At 41.9% G+C, this 23816-nt stretch overlaps 1 protein-coding gene across 1 annotated transcript; it reads left to right on the forward strand.

The window, feature by feature from the left end:
- Positions 1 to 363: 363 nt before the first annotated feature.
- SBSPON (somatomedin B and thrombospondin type 1 domain containing) lies at positions 364 to 20090 on the forward strand. The gene is made up of 5 exons (XM_075270469.1): positions 364 to 905; positions 14165 to 14359; positions 14769 to 14859; positions 18549 to 18725; positions 19638 to 20090. The coding sequence occupies exons 1-5, from the start codon at positions 674 to 676 to the stop codon at positions 19753 to 19755; spliced, it is 813 nt and encodes a 270-aa protein (XP_075126570.1). The 5' UTR covers positions 364 to 673; the 3' UTR covers positions 19756 to 20090.
- The last annotated feature ends 3726 nt before the right edge of the window (positions 20091 to 23816 follow it).

Consider the following 23816-nt stretch of genomic DNA (forward strand, 5'->3'; position numbering starts at 1 on the left):
GTCTCTTTAAAATGAGATTTATTTTGGCGTGTAAAAAGGTTTATCATCATATTGTAACAGCTGTGGGTCAAAGGTTGCCCATCCTTAATAAAGACTCCAGGATTGCTTGGAACGTAACGTAGAATAATAAAGCAGCTTTCTTTATAAGAATGAGGATATCGGAGCTTCCTATTTATGGATCCAAATAGGTTATGACATATAGGACGGGTATACCCTGTAAGAGTAGTGGGACATGTGTCTAGGTCTTCTATGTACATAGTTTACCACTACTCATTGCGTAGTTGTACACACAACATCCTCCACTCTGCTGCACAAGGAGGGAGGCGAAACTCACATTCCACCCAGTGAGAAGCCTGGGAGGGACACAGCTCCAGATTTAACTGCTCGCTGCTGGCTGTCACTGTGTGGGGACACTTCTTCACCTGCTAGCACTGCTGTGGACATCCCAATCTTCTCCTCTGCTCACCTTGGACATTTATACCGCTTAGAATTGGAGGATCTTGGAAATGGTTTTATGCAAAGTTATTTAACCAGTGACTGTCCAAAGAGCTTACATGACAAGTACAGCATCTTTCCAGGACACCGGGAGAAGTGCGGCCACTATGTCACCATAGTCCATCATCTAAATAAGAAGTGACCATCCTTTATCTGCAGAATTCAGTGCAACACAGTAATGGATCAGAACAGGGGAAGATACTGCATTTGGGTGTGTTTGATAGGATTGCTGGGATTCAGTGGCATGGCTGAGGGTGGGTGTGTGGAGGCTGGAAAGTGCTGCAAGGGCAGAGATTTGACATGTGTCAGCAAGGGCTGGAGAATGGACAGGGAATATGGGACCTGCTTCTGTGATCAAGTCTGCACATCCACCAAGGACTGCTGTCACGACTACGCACAGGCATGTCCAGGTAAGGAGATATCACTATGGCTAAGTTCAGACCTTGTTTCCCCTATGCTCAGCATATACATCAGGAAATGCTCTGAGTGTACACTACATGTTGAAAATGTCCATAAGATATAATGGAGCTGGATATGAAAAAAGAGTGTTGAACTTGCATGCTACTGTATGTTTTTGTAATGTAATGGGGAACACATGCAGTTGTAGACTGTGGGCCATACTTTCTGCATATACAGTGAAAAAGTTTTAGATGGGGATACTGAAAAGTAAAAATACTTGAAAAAATAGATGTTAGTTTATTTTTGTAAACTAAACAAATGAACCAAATTAAGTGACAGAACAAAAGAGAAATCTAAACTCCATCAATATTTGTTGTGACCGGCCCTTGCCATACATCAATTCTTCTAGATACACTTGCAAACACTTTTTAAGGACCCCTGCAGGGCGGTTGTTCCTGCCATCTTGGAGAACGAAGCACAGATCTTCTGAGCAATCCTTCTATCTCTTCATGTAATCCAAGACAGACTGGATGATGTTGTGATCAGGACCTTTGGGGGCCATATTATTACTTCCAGGACTCCTCCTCCAAACGATGGTCACACCTACATTGATGGGATTTAGATTTGTCTTTAGGTCATGCGCTGTACACTTGGCTTGCTGAAGTGGCTGAGCATATAGCGCCTGCTCCGTGCTCCATCTTGGATTTCTTCTTACACGAGCAAGCGTACATAGTACGCCTATTCATGTAAGAAGGAAGTAAAGTGGAGGAGGCTTCAACTCCAATCAAGAAGGGTAAGGGAATGCTGGTAAAGGCCGATGACGCGGGGAAGGCCCCCTGTGCTCCGTAAACTCTAATTTGCATATGAAGAAACCGGCTTTTTTATGAAAACGTCGACAACATAATTGAAACCAAAAGTATGCCTACAATAGACTAAAGGCTACATGAAGATAGGTTTAGTTAAAATTAAAAAATCCAATGATAGACTCCCTTTAAATCTTGAATGTTGACTATAGCAATGACTTTAGTAAGATATATAAAGTCCAGGTGACCTGTTGCTCTAGAATAGCTGCAGAATGTATAGTAGAACAAATGGTAACATCAACCATATCCCCATAATGCCAGAAATACTCTCTAGATCTTGCAGTAAATCTTTCTTGACTGTGTATGTTGCCGGCTTTCATCGTATCAACAGCAATTCAGGAAAGTGAGGAACAATTCTGAAATTCCTTTTAATATCCTCATCTGGGTGGATAAATCTTGGCTCTGCTACTTTAGGAAATGAGTAATTGATCCTGTTCTTTGATAATTTTTTAATTTTTTTTTGTGGGCGACTTGCTCATTAAAACCATAATAATAGGAAGCTCAATTTAATATAATGAATATATATTTATATATGTTTATATAGATACACACATATATTTCTATTATACTTACAGTATTTACACTAGTATTAAACAGTTGACAGAAGATTACATTGGTGCTGAATCACGGACGTGAAATATGTGTGAAAAATGACAAGGGTGTGTTAGTTTTTCAAGCGTGGGTCAAGACTATAGGTCCTCCAGAGCTAACCAAGGAAACCACATGTAAGGAGTGAACATTGTTTATATAGCACCCTCTGTATATATGGTTTGCTTTTTAAGCCATATGGACTCAAAGGTATCAATAAAACTAGAGGCAAGAGACCCTAAGCTCCAATGCAAAATCAATAAAAGTGCCCCATGTGCCATTTTAATACACTGACCTAGGGAATTGACATTACTTACAACCAACCACTAAACCAACATGTGCCATTTTGTAGCACTAGTGTTCTTATGTTGTACAAGGACATTTAAGCCTCTCAGGCCCGGTTCACATTTGTGTTTGGTATTCTGTTCGGGGAGTCCGCTTGGGGACCCCCCCGAAAATAAACTTATACACATTAAAAAGCAGTTAGCTAAGAAACCACACGGACCCCATAGACTATAATGGGGTATGTGTGGTTTCCACAAGTAGCACTTTTCTCTTTTCTCATTATGGTCTAGGGCGTCCGTGTGGTTTCTTTACTATAGGTTTCCGTTCATGGGCTCCCCAAGCAGACTCCCCAAACTGAATATCAAACGCAGATGTGAGCCAGGTCTCAGACACCAAAGACCAGATGTGACTGCATCTAAACACTGCATAGTCCTTTGTTTCAGGCAGCTGTGCTCTCTACAGCTCCATCAGCTGGCGTTCAATTTGTATGAGGTGACAACTGAAGCCAATTACATCTGTGACTTCTTCATAAACAGCATGTGACTGCTGAGACCAGACAGTCAGGGGTGAAAAAATAAGCCGCAAAATGAAGTATATTAATTATAATATATAAAATTGGCAGTACATAAGAATTACCAGCCTTACCAGAAGTATATTCAGAAAAGGCCATTTGTATCAGAAAGAGGCCCAGTGTTGATACGATAAGATGAAGGCATTGAAGCTATGTACTGGCCTGCCTGTTCCCCAGACCTGAATCTGATTGAGGACATCATGTCTCGCTCCATCCACCAACCCAACGTTGCACCACAGACATCCAGGAGTTGGCAGATGCTTTAGTCCAGGTCTGGGAGGAGTTCCCTCAGGAGACCATCCGCAACCTCATCAGGAGCATGCCCAGGCGTTGTAGGGAGGTCATACAGGCATGTGGAGGCCACACACACTACTCAGCCTCATTTTGACATGTTTTAGGGACATCACATCAAAGTTGAATCAGCCTGTAGTGTGTTTTTCCACTTGAATTTTGGGGGTGACTTCAAATCCAGGCCTCCATTAGTTAATAAATTTGATTTCCATTGATGATTTTTGTGTGATTTTGTTAAGTGTATAATAATAAATACCCATAACCATATAAATGATCATATCCGATATCCAGCATAGTCTAGGCCCCCACACGGTCCAGTACACCAATAAGTGTTCTGCGCCAAACTTCATGACAGCAGACATCCCACAGTGGCTGGTTTTGGCCTCAGCTTTTGGATGTGATTTCAGGGTGGTTGGCCTGGCTATCAATCTTTGCATGGACACTTTACACATTTTTCTGCAGTGGCTGGACAGGACTCTTGGGTGTCTATCAACATGAAAATTGGTAGCAAACTAACAGTACCTTGTAGAGTTGTTTCTATACTTTCCAAATATGCCTTTCTTATTATGCATTGCAGCTCAATTTTAATGAAAATCTTCATTTTATTGTTATGTAAATGAGCTGAAAAGGACTTTAGGGGTTTATGTTATTCTGTAAGAGATTCACTCTCGGTTCTAGATAACTGCCCGTAACTACAGATAAAGAGTAGAAAAGTGGAAACTGACATTCAAGCAATGGCTAAAATGGGAGTGGAATTGGCAAGTAGATAGTAACCTGTGGGGTATCTACTGCTGTCGTAGCTGCGGCACCTGCTTTTTTTTTTTTTTTTTAAATAGTCCGTTACCTGCTGTGTGCTGCTGCTACTTGTTTGTGTTTCCTCTGGGTACTCCAGTTTCCTCCAACACTACAAAGACATACTGATAATGAATTTAGATTGTGAGCCCTATATGGGACAGTGAAGGACAATATCTGTAAACCAATCCTTGTTCCTGCCGCCACTTCCTCTTTTGCCCTCCAGGATGTCCTGTGCATCCCATATCAGTGTCAGGACATCACTGACAGCAATGTGATCTGCACAGGGCCCATTGGAGAGCAGAGGCGAAAGCAGAGACGGCTGTGGCAGGCATTGGTAAGTAAGGCCGCGAGCTCGCAGCACGGGTATTTGTTGGGACATAATACTGTGTGAAGGGCCACTATGGGACATTATACAGTCCCTGACAAAAGTTCTGTCGCTTCTCCATGTTGTGGAATCAAAAGCTTATAACCTGACTTTAAATTCATCCATTGGTTTTAGAAATGAGTCATATGAAAGCTGAAACCCTCCCAAATGTGTTTTTTGTTAAGAAAATAAATTGGCTTCAATGGCGAAATATTGATCATTTTATGCAGTGGTCCCCAACCTTTTTTCCACCAGGGACCAGTTTCAGCAAGACAATTTTTCTATGGCCTGGTGGGGGCAGGAAGGGGTGTGGTTGGGGGCTGGGTTAAGAATGGGGGTTAAAAAAAAAAAACAGTTTTGCTGTGGAGACCGCAAAACACTCACGGGTGGACACTTTGCAACCTCATTCAAATGAATAGGTTTAAAAAGTGACTGCCGGTTTCCGTCTCCTGTCCAGTTTCTTAGGCAGAAGACGGAAACCTGAAAGCAGAGACCAAGCGCAGGTATGGACCAGCCCTTATACCACTGGATCCATACTTTTATCCTCAGTTGTGAATAAAAAGTATGCTTATGTACATTGCAGCTTAGTAACTCCATGTGCCTCATAGTAATAGCAGTTAACCCCATCATGTCCCTCACATTAACCCCTGTGTGCTTTACATAAGGGACACTGATATGTGAGACATATGGAGGTAATAATTATCTTCATCATTGAGGTCCTTTATTAGTTCCTGCATATGTCTCACATATTAGTAACTAGAGATGAGCGAGTAATATTCGATCGAATACGACTATTCGATCGAATACTCGTATCGGTCGAATACCACGCGGGAAAATTCCACTGAATTCAATGCAAAAACCTCGTCGTGCTCCTTGTCCTGCTACTTCTGGAACTTGGAGGATCCAATGTGTCGAACTTTGGTTTCCATGGAAACCGGAACAACATTCCTATTTTTTCCCATAGACTATAATGTTATTCGATATTCGATCGAATACTCAGGGGACCCCTGATTTAATGAACACAGAAAGGTCAGATTTTGGCAAGACATAAAGTAATGTGAAAATCAAACCAGTAATTCAGTTCAAATACAAAGATATGTTTCATAACATTGGTGAATGAAGTTGTGGCGCTATTAGAGCCATATTTAATATTTTGTGTGATTTCCATAAGCTTGAAGGACGGCGTCCATGCGTTTCGACAATGATTCATACAATTTATTGATGGAGTCATCAGTAATAGCAGAGAATGAAGTCTAATATGTCTCCCAGAGTTGTCTGCCAAGCTTCCTCTTTCATCCTACCCCAAACATGCTCAGTGATGTTCATGTCTGGTGACTGGGCTGGCCAGTCCTGCAGAACCTTCATCTTCTTTGCCTTGAGGAACTTTAATGTAGAGATGGATGTATGAGATGGAGCACCATCCTGCGGCAAAATTTGTTCCCATTTATGATTACTAATACTTGTTGATATTTTAGTCTATTGATGTTGCCTTCCACCTTGCATATGTTTCGCATACCCCCATACTGAATGTAACTCAAGACCATGATCTTACACCCAGAAAACAGTTAAGTTTGGTGGTGGAATCTTGGATCCATACGGGCTCCAGTAGGTCTCCTGCAGTATTTGCGGCGGCTGTGATGTAATTCAACTGAAGATTCATCTGAGAAATCCACCTTCTGCCACTTTTCCAGCGTCCATCCGTTTAGTAGGCTGTGGGTCTTTAATTGCCTTTGTTTAGTGATGGCTTCTGGGCACTGATTTGACCATGGAGGACATTTCGAGACAGAATCCTACAAACTGTTCTAGTTGACACAGGGGCTTGAGCTGACCAGGCCTGTTGGAGTTCTGCTGCAGTGGAAGAGGAGATGATTTTGATTTTCTAACCAACAAATGTTCCTCCTGAGCCATTGTCTTGCGGGGTCTGCCGGACCTGGGCTTGCCAAAGATATCTCCAGTCTGTTCAAATCTTTTTTTTTAAAGTTCTTTGTACTTGACGCTGAGACACATTAAAGGTGCCAGCCCAGTGCCGCACCTCCCATGAGGCGACCTGAAGCGAGCGCTTCAGGCGGCACTATGCCAGGGCCTCAGGGAGGGCGGCATTTTTGCTAACCTAAGCCAGTCCAGGACAAGCTGTCCTGGACTGGCTTATCACCGAGCGGTGGTTTGGGGAGGCCACTGGAGCAGCGCTGCTCCAGCAGCCTCCCTTCACGCTCAGGCAGAGAGCAGGCAGTCTCCGGCCTACTCTCTGCCAGCAAACGGGGCTAAGCCCCGCCCCTTCACTCAGCCACGCCCTGATCCGCCAGGCCACGCCCCGATCCGCCCGACCACGCCCCCGATCCGCCCCCTCCTCCGGCAGGGCCCCCACCTCTGCAGTGGATCTGGTCTTCAGCCACTTGATAATCAAGGCTTTGGTCGCAGGGTTGAATTTTGGCATGTTGTCAGTGGTGAAATTGCAATTCAAGTGAAGGTCTGGGGTGCTGGAGTTCTTTTTATACACACCCACTAACTAACCGATCAATTAGTGACCACCGGTGAGGCTGTAAACTAGGATTGTGGGTGCATTATATGACAAGGCAACAAAACTTTTGTCTTGCCAAAATCTGACCTTTCTTTGTTCATTAAATGATCAATATTTTGCCATTGAAGCCAATTTATTTTCTTAATAAAAAAACACATTTGGGAGGGTTTCAGCTTTCATATGAGTCATTTCTTAAACCAATGGATGAATTTAAAGTCAGGTTATAAGCTTTTGATTCCACAACATGGAGAAGCGACAGAACTTTTGTCAGGGACTGTACAATGGAGACGCCTCTATAGGACATGATACTGTATGTAGGGTCCACTATGGGACATTATACTATGGAGAGGCCTCTATGGGACATAACACTGTGTAGAGGGGCCACAATGAGACATTATACTATGGAGAGGCTTCTATGGGACATAACACTGTGTGGAGGGGACACTATGAGACATTATACTATGGAGAGGCTTCTATGGTACATAATACTGTGTGGAGGGGCCACTATGGGACATTATACTATTTAGAGGCCTCTATGGGACATGACACTGTGTAGAGGGGCCATAATGAGACATTATACTATGGAGAGGCTTCTATGGGACATAATACTGTGTGGAGGGGCCACTATGGGACATTATACTATTTAGAGGCCTCTATGGGACATGACACTGTGTAGAGGGGCCATAATGAGACATTATACTATGGAGAGGCTTCTATGGGACATAATACTGTGTGGAGGGGCCACTATGGGACATTATACTATTTAGAGGCCTCTATGGGACATGACACTGTGTAGAGGGGCCATAATGAGACATTATACTATGGAGAGGCTTCTATGGGACATAATACTGTGTGGAGGGGCCACTATGGGACATTATACTATTTAGAGGCCTCTATGGGACATGACACTGTGTAGAGGGGCCATAATGAGACATTATACTATGGAGAGGCTTCTATGGGACATAATACTGTGTGGAGGGGCCACTATGGGACATTATACTATAGAGAAGGCTCTATGGGACATTATACCATGTGGAGAGGCCAGTAAAGGGGGAGCTATGCAGTGTGGGGTTGGAAACCCAGTCTTTGCTAGGAGTTGTTATCTAGATTAGCCAAAGCAGGAGAAGAAATCCCTTAAAGCCCTTCTTAGCTAACTTACATAAGAATAAAACACTGATTTCCATGCAATTGGAGCTGCAATACAGAAAAAGAAAGGTATCTTTACAAAGTATAGGAGCCGCCCTACAAGGTATTGTCATTAGTTTGATACCGATTTCCCTGCTGACAGACTCCCTTTGAATCCCATCTGTTATACTGCTACTGTACATTGCAGAGAGATAGCCCTGGCTATCTGACTGCAAACTCTCCTCGTGTGTCCTAAGGAAACACTAAGCAGCAAAGCCATGAAACAATTCTTAATGATGGAATTAGTTGGAATTAAATAGCAGATTTTTTTTTTATATAAAAGGTTCACCTCGTGCCCTGGTTATTTCATTTATTGCAATGAATCATGAATCCCACCATTCTTCGCCTGTATGAAATAATCAAATGTACATCCTGTTTTTTCCCTCAAGGAGGAAGGTGCTGGAGGTGTTGGGAAGTTTCTCCTCCCTTCATAGAAGAGCATGCATATTCAGCTGAACCGCACAATAGGGAGATTAAGGCTGATAATTCCCTGCCAAACAATTTACAACCCACATTTGTCTTTCTGGCCGTACGTTAAAAGGGAATGTATCATCAGAAAATGTCCAGATAACATTTGTTATGTTTTTGCTGGTACGGTCTGCATGATAGTGCCAACAACTGTACAGCTGCATCATGTGAGAACTTTATGGCAGCATAATTTGAGCACTGCGTGGGACCATTATATGGACACTATATGGCAATGTAACATACCGTAAAGTACCGTATTGCAGAATTTATGTTTCAACTTTAATTCAATTTGTATGCCAATGTTTTTGTATAATTATAAATCCTATCCTATTAATATTATAAATGTGAAAGTTTGTGAGTTTGGATGTTTGTGGGTTTGTGTGTTTGGATGTTTGTTAGTCAATCACGCAAAACCCGCTTGACCGATTTGGCTGAAAGTTTCCACAAACATAGTTAATACACCCGATTGCGCAATAGGCTACTTTTCGTCACAATAGCGCACATATGTTTGTGCCAGGACCCCCACAAAACCCAAACTCACACCACCATCTCTGCAATCTCACACACTTTGGACCATAGCAAGCCACAAAATTCATATTGCCCTCTACAGCCTCGCCCCTAACCCCACACAATCACATATACATATACTTTACCACTTTGCCCCTCACCTTACCGATACTCCAGGAGGCTTTCTTTAACACTCCGGAGCAGCCATGTTTGCCGACCTCCACCGCTCTGACAATCCGCGACAACGCCCACCCATGTCAATACCCCTAGGAGGTCTAATAAATGCGAAAAAAAAAGGTTTAAAAAAAAAGTAAAAAAAATATAAACACAAATAAAAAGGATTAAAAATTCAAATCACCCCCTTTCCCTAGAACACATATAAAAGTAGTTAAAAACTGTGAAACACATACATGTTAGGTATCCCCGCGTCCGAAATCGCCCGCTCTACAAAGCTATACAAATATTTTTCCTGTTCGGTAAACGCCATAGCGGGAAAAATGGTCAAAAGTGCCAAACCGCCGTTTTTTCACTGTTTTGATTCTGATAAAAATTTGAATAAAAAGTGATCGAAGCAATAACATTTCCCGAAAATGGTAGAACTAAAAAGTACACCCGACCCCGCAAAAAAAGACGCCCTATGCATCCCCGTACACGCACGTATAAAAAAGTTATGGCTGTCGGAATATGATGACTTTTCAAAAAAAAAATTTTTAACACAGTTTTGGATTTTTTTAAGGGGTCAAAATGTAAATAAAACCATATAAATTTGGTATCCCCGGAATCGTAAAGAAACACAGAATACAGGGGACATGTCATTTTGGTTGCACAGTGAACGCTGTAAAACCAAAGCCCGTAAGAAAGTCGCAGAACTGCATTTTTTCGTCAAATCCACCCCATTTTTCCCTGCTTCCCAGTACATTATATAGAATAAACAATGGTGGCATCATGAAGAAAAATTTGTCCCAGGAAAAATTAAGACCTCATATGACTCTGGGAGCGGAGAAATAAAAAAGTTATGGGGTTTAGAAGGAGGGGAGTCAAAAACGAAAACCGAAAATCAAAAAATGCCATCGACGGGAAAGGGTTAACTTCAAATACTTCTGTCCCAAAGACACTATGTAAAGTTTCTCACAACACCGTATAGCAGCTCAAATACAAATTAATTTCAACACAAAAGTCTCACGTATTCCCTGAATTACAGCAAAAACAAGATACAAAGTTACATTTCATATCCCATACCTTATACACAGTACGAAAACCTTACCCACGCCTGTATATACCCACTGCTACAATCACCGCAGACGAAGTCGTGGGTACCAGCTAGTAATTTATAATGATGACAATGAGCTCTGAATTGTTGTATATAGGACACTATAAGGCATAACTTAAAGTGGTTTTCCAAGCAGAAAATCTTTTTTTTTTTTTTTTTTTCCAGAAAGGTGTGTTAGGCCCTCCGCTTCAGGTTCCGGTACAAAAAAAACCATGTGAACTTACCCTTAGCCTGCCCTGCCATCTGTCCTGCAACGCCCACATTCTCAGAATGTGGCAGGCTAGGCGTGGATCGAGGTTTGAAGCGCACCTTTGGCGCAAGAAAACCCTTTTCGGCCAACATGCACCTCAATATCATCCCTCTATGCCATTGTACAAAAATAAACTGATGTATTTGGCTCCCGACTAGTCTGTAACTACACAAAATTGCACCCTGAAGGTAGAACTAAGTATATATAGATTTGCAGCTTGTGAGTAAATACAAGTTTTCCCATTTACTTCCAGCAAAGATTTTGAAAATTAAAAACTGAAACACAAAGTATAAGAAAATTAACTTTTCATGTATACAATGAATATGCTCAAAACAAGAAAACTGGTAAAAAAACCAAACAGCTAAAACATGGATGCTTTGCTAGTAGAAGGCCTCTCAGTTCACCTTCCATATTATTAACCATGGTTCAGAATAACACAAATGGCTAGGGTTTGGTTTTGATGGAAAAGGAAACACTTGCTCTAGTGCCACATTTTGGAAAACAGCTCCCTATAGCCTAATATCTGGTTCTCTAAGAAATCTAGTGACATTAATGGGGCATATTTATTAAAATAGTCAAAAAAAAGCTGTCTTAGCTGCCCAAAGCCCCCAACCACATCTTGTATTCCGCTCCTTAAAAATGAGGTGTGAAAAAAACTGAGGATTTGGATATAAGGCTATTGCTGGACACCTGCTGCATGGTATGAAGAAGACACCCGCCCAGTGTCGAAACGCATAGCCTTGTCTCTACTGTCATTGTAACTGTTTAAGGTCTGGCCTGTCCTGATATCGATATTTCTATTGTGTTGCATAATATAGTGGATCCATTCCTTGGAGGACCCAGCATGCCCATGCATTACTTGGAGAGCCCATCACCATGTACTACTTTATTTGGCCTGCGGAGGCACTGCTCAGAAGCATATAGTCTCTCTACAGCTTCCTAAAAGGCGTTATGAAGGATTAAAAAACATGGATGCTTTGTTTTAGAAAACACTTAACTTTCTGTTCTCAGTAACATCACACCATTTGGTCACATAGCCAGGTTTCAGCTGAAACCCAATTATTTGGATAGGACTGAACTGTAGTATGGTCATGCGAAGTGGAACATATTTGGGAAAAAAGCAGCCATGGTTTTTTAATCCTTAATAAGCCCTTTAACAACTGATCAGATCAATTTCCCTCAATGAACCTCCTGAACCTGAGTTCTCAGGTAATTGACATTTGAGAATTTTCTGTATTTAAAGGGATTGTCCCATCACAAGGATCCTATCTATACTGCTTGTTAATGTGGATGTAAGACTTTTCCTAAATACACTGCGTCAGCAAAACTGCTTTGTTTGCCCACTTTCTTACTTTATTCAATTCATTGTTGACACAGCCCTTGACTTATCTGCTCAAAAGTCAAGTGATGTAGCTGCCTGCTCTCAGGGGGGAGGGAGGAGGGGCTAAGTGCACGGGAGCGAGCCTGTGTCTGTAGCTATTCCTGTGTCTACACCACGTGGCCTAGCTTCCTGCTCTCACATAGGGTAGAGGAGCTGTTTCATTTCTGAACGTCTTCTGTTCTCTCAGTTATCAGGCTAGCTAATACAATTGTGTTAATTATGGCAGAGACAGGCAGTCTCTGTATGTAACAGAATGGAGTTGCTGCTTCCTGTACTTCATAGTCCAATATGGGTAGGCGGAGCTACACACTAATTTGGGGGTGGAGCTAAACGGCAGGTTGCATGTGAAACCGCGCCCACCAAATGATGCAAGAAACCAGGAAGAAAGAAGATTTTACAGCAGTGAAGACTGGTGAGTATGCGACGTGGGAATACCCCTTTAATGTAGTTGAATTTATTATCCTACACATTTTTCTAATAAACCAATGTGGGTTTAACGTTGGTCATTGTGTTATCACCAAGGTATAAAAATGGAACAGGGTATATAGGAAGTGCAGAAGGACTCTCAGTTCACCTCCCATATTACTAACAATGGTTCAGAATAACATAACTGGCTAGTGTTTGGTTTTGACAGTGCTAGAAAATGACAAACAGAAAAATCTTGGCAAGGGATTAGATAAAGTTTCTTTGGAAGCCGTTAGAAGAATTTCAGCCTGATGAGATGAGAACAATTTGCTCTATTCTAAACCCACAAATTGCAAAGCAGTCAAAATAAGGCGGTGGTGGATAAAAAGATGCCAGCAGCACAACACTTGCCGGCATAGTGCTTTATAGAAAAGATCAGGAGCAGCAATGTAGACAGAAAATGGTCTGTGACCCCATGTATGAGGTCAGTGCTATACGTAAATACAGATGCAGCAGAGTTCACCTGAACGTCTGCCATTGGTTAAACAGCAGCAGCGAGATATCTTACCGTAGAAGCCAACAAAAACCAATGGAAGCGACTGGAAGAACATTCTTCAATGACTTTTCATTGTTTTTCGTTGTCTTCTGTGATAAGATATTACACTGCAGCAGTTTAACCAATTGCAGAAATTCGGAGTTTGACGGGGTATTGTATGTCATCAATATGTGATCAGTGGGGGACGGTGCAGGAAGGCCACCAATCTGCTGGCAAATGGACCAGTGCTGCAATGCCAAGAATAGCCCTTATGAAATGTATGGCACTGAGCTTAGTATTCAGTGAAGAAGCTGCAGCACTTACCCAAATGCTGCAGCTTCCTCAACCAGCTGATCTGTGGGAGTCAAAGGTGGAAGACCCCCACCAATCTCCTAAGGAAAGGTTATCAGTATATACAGTAAGTCTCAGAAAACCCATGTAATGAAAAATTACAATTACAAGTATTAGCTTAACTTCTGCACATTTAATAATATTAGGCACTCTAGGTGCTGCCACTCTGTTTAGGCCATTGATTTGCTGTAAGAAGCTCAGTGCCATGATGGAGAGTCATGTAACCCAGCATGTCCCATCAATAGCGGATACTGTCCATATGCTAGTTTCTTTTTCTTGTAGATTGTGATAGGAACACAATGTACATTTTTTTCCTATCATCATGTCTTTGTAGAATGGCACGAAATCCACACAAATATGGGGAGAACATACAAACTCCTTGCAGATGTTGTTCTTGGCAGGATTCGAACCCAGGACTCCAGCACTGCAAGGCTGCAGTGCTAACTACTGAGCCACCATGTGGCCCCTGAGATAGCTTTTCTATATGTGTTGCTAATATGCATACCTTTATCACAGAGTATTACCTGAGTTTAAGACACCATTAGGGGCCGCTCCCTATGAAACAGCACACAAAGCACAAAGCAAGTAAGAACCAAATAATAAAGATAATTCTCTAACTTAACAAATGTGTTTGTTCCTATAGCTCGTGCATGTGTAGTTGGTGAATGGAGTCATTGGAGTGGTTGTGCAATCCAGTGCAGCCCAACGTATAGAGAGCGCAAACGTCAAGTGTTACAGGAGCCTGAAAATGCAGGTGAACCCTGCCCAAACCTAGAGGAGAAGGCCGGATGTCTTGAATATTTCACAAACCAGGGCATTGAATGCGGACATTTATATGGTAAAATACATAGTAACAATTTATGCTATAGGACCTTAATACGATGCCTACTATCCTAATATCACGCTGTACACAATGCAGTATTCTTCATTATACACAATTTTAAAACTCATTCCAGTGTAAGTCATGGTTGTCAGTCTTTATATACTGTATATATGTTCTCTGACATCACACTTGGCTGTCTGTACTAGCATATTGTGTTATAGGCTTTAGTTATACCAGGAGTTCCCTCAGTATTGTCTGTTCTCAGGCCATATTCTGCTCAGATCAGGAGTCATAACTAGTATGTGAGAACACAGATAGGACATCGCTTTTCCATTAACCCCATCATCTATACCCAGCACAGCCTTAGAAGACAGATATAGGTCAAGTTTGTTCTCTAGGTAATTGTCATTATGTTCTTCCATAGTCCCTGCCTTTATTACTACTTCTGAATATAACAAAGAACGAAGAAGACGGGAAGTGCCGATAGACTGGGCATCCCATGAAGAGGAATCTGGGTATTGTATCAATCAGTGGAGAAATTGGTTGTTGTATTTTGTCACATATTGTCTTATTCTATTGCAGCCTTATACTGTAGATAATATTGTATAGGATTCTTCTAATTTTAATATATCCCTTTATTTGCTTTACTGCAGTTAAGGGTATATACGTTCACGCCACGCCTCCATATCTGGCTGTGGTCTTGCCACAAAGCAATGTGGACGCTCCTACATCGGCATTCTGTCAAGGATATCCGCTGCTTACTAGGCCCAGATGAATGTTCCTAATAAGCAGGGAGTCATCAACATCCTGCTGTGATCTCTGTCCAAGAGTATATAGTAAATATTTCTATTGCAAAAGGCAGTCATCACCTCCTAACAAAGTAAAAAAATAAATAAATGGACAAGTTAATGCCTACTGTGACTGCAATGCAAAAGCAAACAAGCACAAAGATGCTGCAGCAACCTCTGGGTGAAAATCTATGCAAATATGTATTTTTCGGACTACAAGACGCACTTTTTCCCCCAAAATTTTGGGGGAAAAGAAGGGTGCGTCTTATAGTCCGAATGTGGCCGCAATACAGACCCAGTATCCGCTGTAATAAGAAGGCGGATGCCGGGGAGGGTTAGACGCTGGCACATGTGCCGGGGCCTGAGACATCGCTACACTCCTGCCCTGCATGAAGCCAGCAGCGGCAGGAGTGATGCTGCTATTCCGCTCCTCCGTCCCTCCCCGCAATAGCAGCATCGCTCCTGCTGCTGCTGGCTTCATGCAGGGGCAGGAGTGTAGCGATGTCTCAGGCCTCGGCACATGTGCCAGTGTCTAACCATCCACGGCATCCGCCTATTACAGTGGATGCCGGGTCTGTATTGGCGGCCCCTTCCCCCCCACCCAAAGTGTAAACTACCTCCCCCCCCCCCCCCCGACCTGTTCGGGTGACAGCCGGGAGCCTAATGAAGGCTCCCAGGCCTGTCATTGCTATATTACCATTGCGGCTAGTCTATGACCAGCCGTAATAGTAATATACAGAATGTCCCATAGACGGCAATACAGTTGTATTGCCGTCTATGAGACTTGCAATCAAATGACCGCAGGTTCAAGCCCCCTAGGAACTAATAAAATAGTTTAAAAAAACCCCCCACAAAGCTTTAAAAATATATAATAAAAAAAATGAAATAAATAAGAGTTCTAAATCACCTCCTTTCCCTAGAATACAATGTGGCCTTGCAGCTGTTGCAAAACTACAACTCCCATATATTAAATATTTTACCATTTTTTGCTTCAAAATTTTTTTTCCCTATTTTCCTCCTCTAAAACCTAGGTGCGTCTTATAGTCCACTGCGCCTTATAGTCCGAAAAATATGGTAATTCTAGGATTTGCGGATTAACTTTGCTTTTGCACTGTAAGGGAGCCTTCACACAGAGTAAACGCACGTGTATTTTTGCAAAACACACGTGTAAAAACGCTCCCATTGACTTCAATGATATTTTTTACACATGTAAAAATACGCCTGTAAAATGTCATTGAAGTCAATGGGAGTCTTACTTTTACACGTGTATTTTTACACGTGTGTTTTGCAAAAATACACGCGCGTTTACTCCGTGTGAAGGCTCCCTAAATGTAAAGGCTCTGACTGAGTCTAATTTAGTTGTTCACTCCTTCCAATTGTCCAAGGATCTTTTTTTTTTAGAGTAGAATAAGGGTAAGTTCGTACACGTTTTTTTGGATCGGAACCTGAGATGGAGGCCGCCTCAGGTTTCGATCCAAAAACTGGGTAGCCGCGACTGAAATCCGGTGCACTGCATCGGCATCCAGCCACGCACTCTGCTCGGGATTAGGCCCAATGAATGGGCCTAGTCTAGAGGAGGGAGTGTCTTCAGGCTGAATCACGAGGCAACTCGGCCTGAAGAATGAGCTTCTTGCTTCTTTTTTCCGTAAGCCGGAAGAAACGGCTCCCAGAAAAAAGACTAGAGCGGCTCCTATTGATTTCAATGGGAAACTTCTTTTTGGTCAGCGTTTTGAGGCGGATACAGCCTCAAAACCCTGACCAAAAAACTATGTGTGAACTTACCCTAAGGCTGAAGCTGCACGTTCCTGAAATTTTCCTTTTTCCGGTTGCAGATTTTGCTGTAGTTGTTGAACCAAAGCAGGAGTGGATTTAGCAAAGGGAAATAGTATAAGTCCTTCCTTTATGTATCTCCATTACTTTTTAAGTTGCTCTTGGTTTTGGCTCAAAAAAAACACAGCAAAAACCACAGATTTTCCACAACATGTGGCTTCAGCATTCTACCTTCTGCTCAATCTACTCCTAGGTTTGGATCAAAAAACAACAGCAAAATCTGCAACAAAAAAGCTGTGTTTCCGCAACGTGGAGCCTTAGGCTAAGGCCCCACAGGCCGTAACCGCCGTGCTAAAACGCTGCGGGAACACATTGCGGTTCTTCCTGAAGTGCTTTGAAAAGAAAGTTCACAGAGTTTTCCTCTGTGGACATTTTGTTACAATTATATCTATGGGAAAACCGCCAGCATGTCTGTAGATATAATTGACATGTTGCGATTTTCAAAACTGCAATGTTTTTGGAAATCGCAGCGTGTCCACGCTGCAATTTTTTCCGCTAAGTGGGCATGGGATTCACATGAATCCCATCCACTTTGCAAGTACTGTAAAACGCTGCGCTTTTTCCTATGGTGTTTCCGCTGCAGCAAAATCGGGGCGTTTCCGACCCATGGGGATCCGGCCTTAGCCTTAATGGGGTTTTATGGGACCTTTTAATTGATGACCTTGAGAGCCCGACACCTGGGACCCTATAGATCTAAGGATAGGTCATCAATTAGTTAGTTTGGAATACCCCTTAAAGGCTGAGGCCCCATGTTGCGGAAAAGCAGCTTTTTTTGTTGCAGATTTTGTTGCGGTTTTTTGAGCCAAAGCCAAGCAGGTCTATAAAAGGAAATTTAAATATATAGGAACCTCTTCCTATATACTTCTTCCTTCTGCTCAATCCACTGCTGGCTTTAACTCAAAAAAATGCAGCAAAATCTACAGATCTACATGTGCATTAAAACCTCACCAAATCCGTCATGTCTATTATTGCATGCACGACTTTTGTGTCCATGAAAAATAATAGTTTCATGACGAATGTCAAACGTCCATTATTCTTTAACACTACAGTCTATGGCTAACAGACAGTAACGGACAGGTGTCTGTTATTACTGTCCGTTTTTTTTTCTGCACCTCCTCAGATAGCAGAAACAAAACAAAAAATAAGAATACAGACACTATCTTATGGACACTATCAGAACGGAATCCAGTGGTAGTGTGAACCCACCCTTAGAATTGCCACGTACAATAGCCTTTTGTGTCATTCAGCCCTATAGACATTGAATGCATACTTGGTATGCCTCCCTACTGCAGTCCTGGACTTAGTACCCCTGTTCTAGTGATAGGTGGTGGTGGGGGTCTGTTGATAAATGTCCATTTTGGGAAAACACTAGAATTAAGACATAGTGATAAGATAATCGGCATACAATGCTGTAACTGAAGTGTTATATTGTTATAGGAAGACAATTACTTTCCAGTTTTCATCAGATCTAATAGCACTGCCTATGAGATGTGAATCCAGTCCAGGTTTATCTGACTTGTTCTACTTGAGACAAAGTACTAAATGCTATCACCAGTATAGATTATACTTTCTATTTTTTACATCAGGTACTGCGTTGAGTTCCAGATTGAATCCTTTTCTCCAAACTGTTTAACTGAGCATAGCCCACATGCTCGCTGGGTGTTGTATATCCGAGACGGCTACACAGTGTGTGTGACTTGCCAACACCCAGCAATGAATATCAGGAACCATCGTTGCTATGGAGATGGCAGTGATGCTAGCAGGTGAGAATTTGCAATTTCTGTGTATGCCTCACTTGTATAAAATGATATAGCTGGAAGAGAAAATAGAAGAAGTGAAGATATTACATCTGGCAGATTGCAGAAGCTAACAAAAATAAGGAAAATAACATTTGCAGTCCTTCGCCTTACATTACTCATGGTTGCTAAATCTATGTGAGCCATGAAATCAATTAGCTCCAAGGTCTTATTCACACAAACATAATAATAAATGGTTGTGCATGAGACGTTTTAGAACATACAGAGGCATATACTGAACGCTGGTATCCATATGCAGCAGTTCCAATGCCAGGTCGTGTATCTGTGCCGGAGTCTAAGCTAGGCTGGTGTAGATTTTAGTTATTTGCGTAAATATTAATGGTCGTGCACCTCATGCATCGCTTTCCATGGGAGACACAAAAATGTTATATGGAGTAAACCCAGTAATAAAGGGTGAGAACCAGCCCCCCTTATGCCTAAGGTGCCACGTGGTGGGCTGCAGCCAAAGAGCACTGCAGGCAAACCCCATCGGAAATGCATTGTGGGTTTTCCCGCAGCTTTTCAAAGAGAGTGCACAGTTTTCCCCTGCGGACTTTCTGCTTCCATTATATCTATAGGGAAACCACCAGCATTCCCGTAGATAGAACTGACATGCTGCCATTTATAAAAACACAACGGTTTTGGAAATCGCAGCATCTCCTCTGAGTTTTTTTTTTCTGCAATGTGTAGATGGGATTAGCCAAAATCTCATCCACTTTGCAGGTGCTGTTTCTGACATGGCCAAATCGTGGCGTTTACCTTTCACGAGGACCAGCCCGGTTTTGTGATTGTATTTTTCTTTAGAATTCCTGTGCCCTTTAGGTATTGTTATTCTGTATATGTCCCTGATCATATCTGTGCATTTTATTGTGTTCTCAGGGACCAGATTCTTCATTGGCAAGCGGTGGGAAGTCACAACTGTCATGGAACCTGGAAAAAAGTTAGAGAGGTTGAGAAGTGCTCCTGTCCCATGGTCCATAGCTTTATTTTTACATGATGTAAGATAACAAACTATAGCGCCACCTTAGGTTACAAAAAAAAATTATATATTTTTGTAAGTATTATGGTTAAAACACTAACATATATGAATACACCTACATGGGGAACATAACTGGCTTCATACATACTGGTGCTATTAACAGTGGTCCTACCAATATAACAATAGGGCTCCTCGTTCTTAGAGCCCGCCAATATAATAAGCTTTTCTTTATGTACATCGTTTGTCAACTTGAATTGTTGTTTACATGCCAAGTATTACTATATCATATACCATACTTCTTGTCTTTATTTTCCACCATGCTATTATTTTTGATAAAGAACTCAAGAGGAATGTATACTGAAAAATAAAAGATAAAAAGAATAAAATGTTATAATAAAATCAAGTGTTTTACTTAATAATATTGCATAAGATTTGACCTGAATTCAATACTGTACATTGTTTCCTATGTGTGTAAAATCAGGTTTGTGCTAGAAATGAAACAGATTTCCTCAGGTGTATATAATGTAGTTGTATTACTATGTTTCTACAAAAATAAGACCCACCCTGATTTTTAAGGATTTTTGGAGTATGCTTGAAGTACAAGCCTGACTCCGAAAATAAGCCCTAGTTAAAGCTCATTAAAAAAAAGTGTCCAGACAGCTATATATGTAAAAAAAAAACATAAAGTACATAGAATACAGCAGAACTGATACAGCAGACCCTTCACTAAGGAAAGTGGACACCTCCAAAAGAATTGCACCCCCAACAGAATCACACATTGACTGTAAGGAAGCTTTCTGCACAAGATGGCGCTAGTGAGAAAGTTCTCCACAACAATAAGGGTTGACAACTATCAGAGAGTTTTCTCACACAGATTGGGTAGTCTCACTGGCATGACCACGTTGTGGCTGCCTCTGGTCACCAGGGGGAGCCAAGTACTACACTTGGCTGTAGTGGAAGGCTTGTGCAATGGCAAGGGGGGTGAGACAGAAGATGTGTGTGTGAGAGCCCATCCACCATTAGCATTTGCAGACTCTAATTGTTTTGGGTGTAAGGGGGTCTGGTGAACGGATTGTTGTTCATGGAGGAAAAATAATAAAATAAGGCATCCTCTGAAGATAAGCCCTATCCCAATCTTTCAGATAAACATGGTATAAGCAATTGCCTAGTCTTCGATTATCACAGTTTTGGTTATGAACAAGACAACACATCAAAGTAGGATCCTGCAGCTGCTCCACCAGCAGAACACAAAGACTGCGCAGTAATGGACTTGTGTATTCTGTATGTGACACCAGGTAAACCAGCTGCAGAGTATTCATGTCACTTCTTTGATCATTCAGTCTGAAACACTCCTACAATTTACAGCTTGATACACAATTTAATGAATGGAGGATGAAAAATGATGGAATTTTGTAATGTATATTGTGTTTCAACATCTCTGTTTGCTGTCAGTGAGGCTGTGTTTATATGGCCCTAACCTTGCAGTAATGCCTAGCACGTTCCTATGTTTCTCACCTGTATGCTAACATCCAGTACACCAAAGGTTTCCAATTTAAAAGGACTTGTCTCGAAATGGACATTTATCCTTTATCCACAGGGCAGGTGAAGGTGTCCAAATGCTGGGGGTCCCGATTGTTGGGTACCTCAGTGACAAAAAAGACAGGGGATTAAAAGTCCCCCAAGGCCTCCCTGTGAATGGAGCACCAGTGCTCTTATATGACCAGTGCTCCATTCATTTCTTTCGCGCGGCTGGCGAATACAGTCCCAACAATCCCATAAAAGGAATCTGATTGCTGGTCGCACGAGCACACTGGCGCTACATTAACAAAGAGGCATTAGGGGGGATTTTTGGTCCTTGTTTGCCAGTTTTCTCGCATTTTTTAAAAAAATTTTTTTCCACAAAAAGACTTTTACTTCTGTACCCAGAGAAAAAGTCATGGTGAGGGCAAGCAGGGGGCAGGGCCATTGGCCGCTAGATTTATCATCATTTACATTAGAAATCTGGCGTAAATGATAGGGGAAATGTACGCCAGCTACGAGAGCTAGCATACATTTCTATATAGGCACACTATGCGGTAGAGGCAAATACGAGGCAGACTGTCCACAGCTCTTTCATTTGAGTAACATCAGTCTTCCTCAATCGGTCCATTTGCCCTTCATACAGATACAAATCATAGAACAGATCAACCACACTGTGGAAGGATATCATACAGAGTAGACTATAAGAAACTACCCAGTTTATTTTATATACAGTACAGTGGACACAGAGTATACTGTTCCCATGAAGTGAAGGATCGGGATGCAACAAGATGAGACGAGAATTGGGAATGGAGCCATGGTACCAAACAATGTATGGGCAAGGGAGAAACCAGAGAAACTAGGCTAAGGCCCCATGGGCCCGAAACGCAGCGCTAAAGCACTGCAGGAACACCTGCAGCAGGAACACATCACGCTTCTTCCCGCAGCGCTTTGAATAGAAAGTTCACAGAGTTTTCATCCACTGACTTTCTGTTACCATTATATCTACGGGAAAGCCACCGGCATTTCCATAGATATAATTAACATGCTGCAATTTCCAAAACCGCACTGGTTTTGGAATTGCAGTGTGTTCGTGCTGCGGATTTTAACACAAAGTGGACATGGGATTCCAATGAATCCCATCCACTTTGCTGATAGTGTATAATGCCATGATGTTTCCCACGGTGTTTCCAGCCCGTAGAGCCCCAGCCAAACAAGGCTAAGGCAAGGATCAGGATCAATCAGGACAGAAGCATTGGTAACAGGAACGAAGAAAAAGAGAACTTTACTCAGCAGGCAAGTATTAGGGGCCTGAAATAGGAAGGAACTAGTTGCTTAGAAACTTGAGGCATTGCTGGCCTGAGGGAAAGAGCCATAGCTGAATCCAGGAAGGCCGAGTGTGACACTGGGAACAGAGGACAAGCCATACAGTTTACCAACAACTAGACATGGGGTCACACAGCACTGAAACCAGCAGAAATAAGAAACAGGAAAATTAGAGAACATGTAGCTCGGTCTTGGACTACATAATTTGATAAAATATGTAATATATATAGGTTTAAACCCTATCCTGAAATTTATAACAAGGACGCAAGAGATTCACCAACAGCACAGAAATGTAGTACTGAGGCTAGAGCTGCAGATAGAATACAGTACAGGGTGTTTTACCTCCCTATGAATTAATATATTAGATAACTAATAGGGCGGCATTGTGGAGTTCACCTAATTCTCTGAGAATACAGAAGCAGGTGAAGCTGCGCAGGTGGAGATCACACAGCGGTGCGAATGGTTTTATATTGGCTGCAGTTGCAGGTTTCTACCTCCAGCTGTTGTGGGTTAATATTTTACTGCATTTGTTATAAACCATCACAAAAATAAGAGAACATCCAATGTACTTATCTGTTCTATTTACAGTTTATTCTGTCAATAAAAATATATACGATTATAAAAAAAAACAAAAAAAAAAACAAAAAAACATTTGTTAAAAAAAACAAAACCCAAAAAACTCACACATTTCATATTAAGAACAAGTAACCAACCAAGCAAGAAAATAAAACTGCAGCATTTCATAAAGAAAATATGTCCTTATGTTGTTACTCGTGTATTTTGGCTCTGAGGTGCAGACACTTTTCTCCAGGACGATTGTCTTAGCTGCCGATTACACAATGATTTCTTACTTAACTGTACAGTTTTTTATTGCAGTCATGAATAGCATTTCTACTATGTCAGTAAACCCTCGGGTTATCAATATATTACCCATTAGCACACAAGTGACCTGCATATTTAAAAGTGTATGCAGGTCTTAAAGGGGATATACTACAGAAAGTATCCTCTAGCCATAGGATAAAGGATAAGTATCTGATCAGTGAGAATCTGACCACTCAGATCCAGGGAATGGGCAGTCCTATTCCCCCACTGTGCATTCAGACAGACAGCACTCCCATTCACTACTGGCAGTGCCAGAGTTAAGTAAAACACTTGGCTACCTCTGGTGCTCCGAATGAAGTGAAGGGGAGCACTGCTCACCACCAGTCATGCCTTACTGGATACAGTAAGGCAGA

The sequence above is a fragment of the Leptodactylus fuscus genome, chromosome 4, assembly GCF_031893055.1.
Source record: "Leptodactylus fuscus isolate aLepFus1 chromosome 4, aLepFus1.hap2, whole genome shotgun sequence".
Lineage (NCBI taxonomy): Eukaryota > Metazoa > Chordata > Amphibia > Anura > Leptodactylidae > Leptodactylus > Leptodactylus fuscus.